Source organism: Peromyscus californicus, unplaced genomic scaffold (genome assembly GCF_007827085.1).
Source record: "Peromyscus californicus insignis strain IS unplaced genomic scaffold, ASM782708v3 Scaffold_10__1_contigs__length_136768540, whole genome shotgun sequence".
Lineage (NCBI taxonomy): Eukaryota > Metazoa > Chordata > Mammalia > Rodentia > Cricetidae > Peromyscus > Peromyscus californicus.
This window is the reverse complement of record NW_026294391.1, coordinates 98,193,876-98,199,642: the sequence shown is the minus strand read 5'-3', so window position 1 is coordinate 98,199,642 and position 5,767 is coordinate 98,193,876. Positions and strand designations below refer to the sequence as shown.

Genomic DNA, 5,767 nt, shown 5'->3' with positions numbered 1-5,767 from the left:
TAGACAGTGCCATTAATTAGAATTATATTCAAACTCAGTCCCAAGATCTTGATGTTGAGCTTGAAGAAGAATGGCTAGCTAGCATTCAATGTACTAACAGGCACTCTTGAACTAGCAGCCACTAATCTGATCATGTCCACTTAGTTCTAAGCCCATTCTCTGAGCAGCAGAGGTAGGTGGAGGGTGAGGTCCACAGAAATTTTCTACATGTTCACACAAGGATCCTGTGGTCTGTGTGTGTTCCCACCTTTCTCTCATACTCTATTCCCCAATTATCTTGCAATGCTACACAATTCACTTTCAGTGTCATTTCTACAACCTAGAAGGAACAGGCAGCATGCACATGCATGCAAAAGCAAGCTAAAACTCATTCTACATGCATGCCCTGGAAGCAAAGTTTAATTTCACAAGACCTTTCACAACCCTGTTCACAGTGGCTCCCTCGTTCCTCATCTTTGGGCCACACCCACATTTTTGTGCACCACAGCAAATACCACCTATCTCAGCAAGAGGTCATAAAGCCCAGAGCAGTCAGTCAGGGAGGGAAAAGCCTATAGCACCCATCTGGAGAGGAGCGTGTTGACGTCAACCTTGAGGAACATGGAGAAGTGTGGAACATGCGCAGAAGGACACGTTGACGTCACCCTTTCCTCAGGCCTCTCTTGATGCCTCATCAGTAGTAGACATGACCCAACAATAGGCCTTGAGTGTCGTCATTCCTGGGGCCCCACTTCTCTCTGTGGCTTCTGCCCACTACTAGTCATGGCCCGCAAGGTCCATTGGCAATATATATACGTTGTGAGGAATGAGAATGGTGAGGAGATAGCTGAGGTCTCCACCTTAGAGGCTGCCTTGGCCATGGTGGGTGGCAACCCTAGTGGAGGTGACGCAGGCTGCGTAATGGAACTAAATAACGGGGTCCGCCAGGTCCGTGAGAGCCAAAACGACTCTGAGGAGGGCAGTAGGGACCCGAACGCCTCTTCCTCGGAGCCTCACCAGGAGGACCCAAGACCCTCAGCCGAGCCTGTGATTCGGATTCCGAGGCGCCGTTCATCACGAAGGCGACGGCGAACCACATTCCTGTTCACACTGGGGCAGGTCGAGGAAATGGAAAAATTGTTCAAAGAAACTCAGTACCCAGATGCGCTTGCCAGGTATGTGTCTTGCACCAGGAGCTATCCCCAACCTCCCTGTTGTCTCAGGTTGAGGTGTCCTTTTGTTCATCCAGGCCCTGGGTTTCCTATCATCCCTCCCTAAGCCACTGCTGTCTTCTCCCTAGGTGGTGGGTACAGGAGGGTGCCTTGTGTAGGGGTAAAAGTCAGTATTAGCGTGTAGGGTTGGCCCAAAACAAGTGCACATAGTCAACACCACTCATTTCGAGTCATATTCTAATTACTGTAAAATATAGAAACATGAGTATAGTGTGGCAAAATACTCACTAGTGTAAAGTTCACCAGTGTTAAGGATTTACACTTTGTTGGGTGACCTCCTCACCAGTAGTCTCGTCATCTTTTCAGGGACTGTGTACCTATCCATTAACTCCTTTCACTTTCCCTTTCCCTTCCCTTGGTGCTGTTTTTTAAATTAGTATAATTTGCTCGGCATACACTTCGGCATCTATTTTTAATTTTTAATAGTGTGTTAAAATTATTCATCTGCATTGTTTAAAAACTTTCGTAAGAGGCAAAACCATTTCAAAAGCAAGACTAGTTCTGAGAATGAAAGTTAAAGGGGGGGTTGAGGGAGGATAGCAATATTAAAAAAGCGTAGAAATCATATATGACTTTGCATTTCATGTAAAACACTGCACGCTAAACTTTGTGGTTTTCTTTCCACAGGAAAGAACTTGCAAAAGCTTTGAATGTGACTGAAGTCAAAGTGAAGGTCAGTAAATCCAAGCAAAGACATTGAACAGTCAATCTATAGCCTTCCTCCGGTCTTGGGAAGCCTTGTCCTAGGCACTTTTTTTGTTTAAGATTTTTTTCATTTTACATACCAACCACTGTTTCCTCTCCCTCCCCATCTCCTGCTCTCACCTCTCACCTGCCCCCCCACTCCCACATCCACTCCTCATAGGGGGTAAGGCCTCCATTGTGAGTCAACAAAGCCTGGTACATTCAGTTGGGGCAGGACCAAGCCCCTCCCCCCTGCATCAAGGCTGACCAAGACATCCCACCATAGGGAATATGCTTTAGAAAGCCAGTTCATGTACCCAGGATTGGTCCCACTGTCAGGGACCCCACAAACAGACCAAGCCACACAGCAGTCACCCACATTCAGAGGGCTTACTTAGTTTGGTCCCATGCAAGCTCCCCAGCTGTCAGTTCAGAGTCTGTGATCTCCCACTAACTTGGGTCAGCTGTCTCTGTGTTTTTTCCCATCATGGTCTTGATGCCCCTTGCTCATGTAATCCCTCCTCCCTTTCTTCAACTGAACTCCAAAAGTTCGGCCAAGTGCTTGGCTGTGGATCTCTTCATCTGCTTCCATCAGTCACTGGATGTAGGTCCTATGATGACAATTAAGGTAGTCACCCATCTGACTACAGGAGAAGGCCAATTAAGGCACCCTCTCCACCATTGCTAGGAGTATAAGCTGGGGTCATCCTTGTGGGTTCTTGGGGATTTCCCTAGCACCAGTTTTCTCCCTAACCCCATAATGGCTCCCAGTGTCAAGATATCTCTTTCATTGCTGTCCCTTTCCAGCCCTACTCCAACTTGGCCCTCCAGATCTCTCATGTTTCCACCCCCCATCTCCACCCTTCTACCCCCTTCCCAGTTTACCCAGGAGTTTGTATCCATTTTCCCTTCCTGGGGTGATCCATGCATGTCCGTCTTAGGGACCTCCTCTTTACCTAACTTCTCTTGGGTTGTGGGTTGTAGCCTGGTTATCCTTTGCTGAGAGGCTGATGCACTGTATCTCTAAAGAGGCTGATAAACTGCAGCTCTAGAGACTGATGCACTGCAGCTGTAGAGAGGCTGATACACTGCAGCTCTAGAGAGGCTGATGCACTGCAGCTATAGAGAGGTTGATGCATTGCAGCTCTACAGGCTGATGCACTGCAGCTCTAGAGAGGATGTTCCACTGCAGCTCTAGAGAGGCTGATGCACTGCAGCTCTAGAGAAGCTGATGCACTGCAACTCTGAAGCTCTAGAGAGGCTGATGCACTGCAGCTGTAGAGAGGCTAATGCACTGCATCTCTAGAGACTGATGCACTGTAGCTCTAGAGATGCTGATGCACTGTAGCTCTAGAGAGGCTAATGCACTGCAGCTCCAGAGACTGATGCACTGTAGCTCTAGAGAGGCTGATGCACTGCAGCTCTAGAAAAAATGATGTACTGCAGCTCTAGAGAGAATGTTGCACTGCAGCTCTGGAGAGGATGTTGCACTGCAGCTCTAGAGACTGATCCACTGCAGCTCTATAGATTGATGTCCTGCATCTCAAGAGAGGCTGATGCACTGCAGCTCAAGAGACTGATGCACTGCAGCTACAGAGAGAAGGTGGACACAGGATACAATAGACAACACCCATGGTCTCCTGTTTGTACACTCTTGAGTGTGAATTTCCCAAAGCCTCATATTTTATTTCCCCTTTCCTCTTACAAACGTAATAGATGGGCTTTAGGAATCAAACACAGGGAACTCTGACTTAATGTGAGACCACATGAGTCAGCCACTGGGGCTTTATTTGAGTTCATGGAGGCATCAGGATGGTAGTAGGGCTTCTGGTCCTTTGGTTGGTCTTCTTTAGACTATACATCCACATAATAGGTAGGGAAAGAAAGGACATGGAGGCACAAATGTACAGTTTGAGAACTTCCCAATACAATGGACCTTCATTTCACTAGGAGCCTGAGAGGATGGTGACATCTAACAGGTTACTGTGACTGTATTTCCATAGCTAGACCATATTTAGGAAGAGCTGATTTATGACTACTTTCCCCACACTGTTGTGGACCATCTTACTCTTTGCCTTTTGAAGAAAGATGGGCTTTAGATGTCCTGGTGACACAGCAGTTCCTAGTGTGCCCTCTGTGCTGGACAGGATTCTGGAAATATAGGTGAAACAATGATATTATTCTTCGTCCTGATCCTGGAGAACTTTTTATAGCATGAAAGAATATACTGTTCAGATTTACCATGGGTGGAAGTCATGCTTTCAGCTGAACTCCTGGAGATGGTAAAGGTTTCGGTGTCCTGTATGTCATTAGGTTAAATGTGTCAACCTTCACAAACCCTGGAGGCTTTGATGTCAAACCATTGTCCAGGCCTTCTCTGCCTACCACCTGTTCGCTCTCCAGAAATTTCAAGCACCAACAATCCCATTGGCACCCTTGAAGGCTATTTTGTTTCTAAAAATCTCCCATGCTTGTTTCTGTTGATTAATTACTTCATACTGAAGATTGCTTTTGCAAACAGAAAGCTGTTCCCGTCCATAGGCCTTTAAAATGTGCTAACATTTGGTGATCTACAATCTCTGCCCAAACAAGAGGAATGGATCACTAGTGAGGAGGGTATTCTACAGCTGATGGAAAAATGTCAGAATGAAGACTTTCCTTTACCCAGTTACCATATATTGAATTAATATCAAGGAACTGGAACAAGCTGTTATCTAAGCTTTCCATCCATTAGAAAAGAAACCACTGAAGTGTCTATACTGCTGGAAAAAAAGACAAAATCATGGCCTATTACAGAAGTTGACAGACAGCTGGTATTTGCTTTTATGAGCTGAATAGAAAGTCAGTGTTATGTGTCTTAAAGTGGTTTTTATCTCTTGGCTCTGGGGTGGAAGCCAATGCTAACTCCAATCCTGCCTTCCTCTAATTTTAGACATGGTTCGTCCATCGGAGAGCAGAAGAGAGGAAGAGTCAGAGGCGTGTAGTAGTACAGAGCACACCTCCTCGTATCGAAAAGGTCCTTCTCATTATCGATAGGGACGACTATCCCTAGAGTGCAATCTTTGTTCAGGAGCTAGAGGGATATCTGGTGACACCTGTACTCAATGTCCAGCTTCACTAAAATTCAGCACTCATGTTAACAATAAAAACATGAATTTCCAAGTTATTTAATTTCATATGCTTTCGGGGGTTTTGCAGGATATATATGTATGCTCCGGAAAATGCCATTTAAACAAAATGTCAAGTTCTGTTTTTTTGGGGGGTGACATTTCTAAGTCATGAGTATTGTTTGCACAGATGACTATTCCCTACACATGGTAATTGTGAAACAGTGGATCACTTAAACCTTCTTGATTCAGGCTCACTTGATCCTTTGAACAAGGGATTCAGTAGTAACCCTGAAAATGGGGAATCTAAGGAGAAGGTGGGCACAGAAAGTATTGATGCTGATGATTACTTTTTATTTGGGGAGGGGTCACAACAATTCTTTTTTTTTCTTTTAATGAAAATAGATTTTTATGTCACATAATATATCCTGATTATGGTTTCCCTTCCCCCTACTCCTCTCAGTTCCTCCCCCCTGACCCACTCATCTGGATATATCCCCCTTTCTGTCTCTCACTAGAAAACAGCTCAAGTGGGTGAGAGCCACCCCCAGGCCAGCCTGGGTCCTCAAGGCCTGGGCTGCCTAAAGACATTGACAGGGGGAGGGTGCCATTACGATGAGCAAATGTGTGGTGGAGAAATGGGAGAAAAAGAGAGGCAGAATGGTTCATGTGTTGTGGAAAGAGGTGGAACGGAAGAAGCAAAGGTGGTGATGAGCCGGCTGAGGTGGGTGGTCTGCTTGTCACCCAGGGAAGTGATGACACCTG

General features: G+C 45.9%; 1 protein-coding gene across 1 annotated transcript; it reads left to right on the top strand.

The window, feature by feature from the left end:
* Positions 1 to 762: 762 nt before the first annotated feature.
* On the top strand, positions 763 to 4,947 carry LOC128117469 (homeobox protein Rhox13-like). The gene is made up of 3 exons (XM_052749378.1): positions 763 to 1,154; positions 1,839 to 1,884; positions 4,828 to 4,947. Exons 1-3 carry the CDS (start codon positions 763 to 765, stop codon positions 4,945 to 4,947), a joined length of 558 nt encoding a protein of 185 aa, XP_052605338.1.
* The last annotated feature ends 820 nt before the right edge of the window (positions 4,948 to 5,767 follow it).

Coding starts and splice junctions, on each gene's coding strand:
- LOC128117469 (XM_052749378.1), top strand. CDS start 763: ATGGCCCGCAAGGTCCATTGGCAATATATATACGTTGTGAGGAATGAG. Junction 1,155..1,838: donor TACCCAGATGCGCTTGCCAG/GTATGTGTCTTG, acceptor TTCTTTCCACAG/GAAAGAACTTGCAAAAGCTT. Junction 1,885..4,827: donor TGACTGAAGTCAAAGTGAAG/GTCAGTAAATCC, acceptor CTCTAATTTTAG/ACATGGTTCGTCCATCGGAG.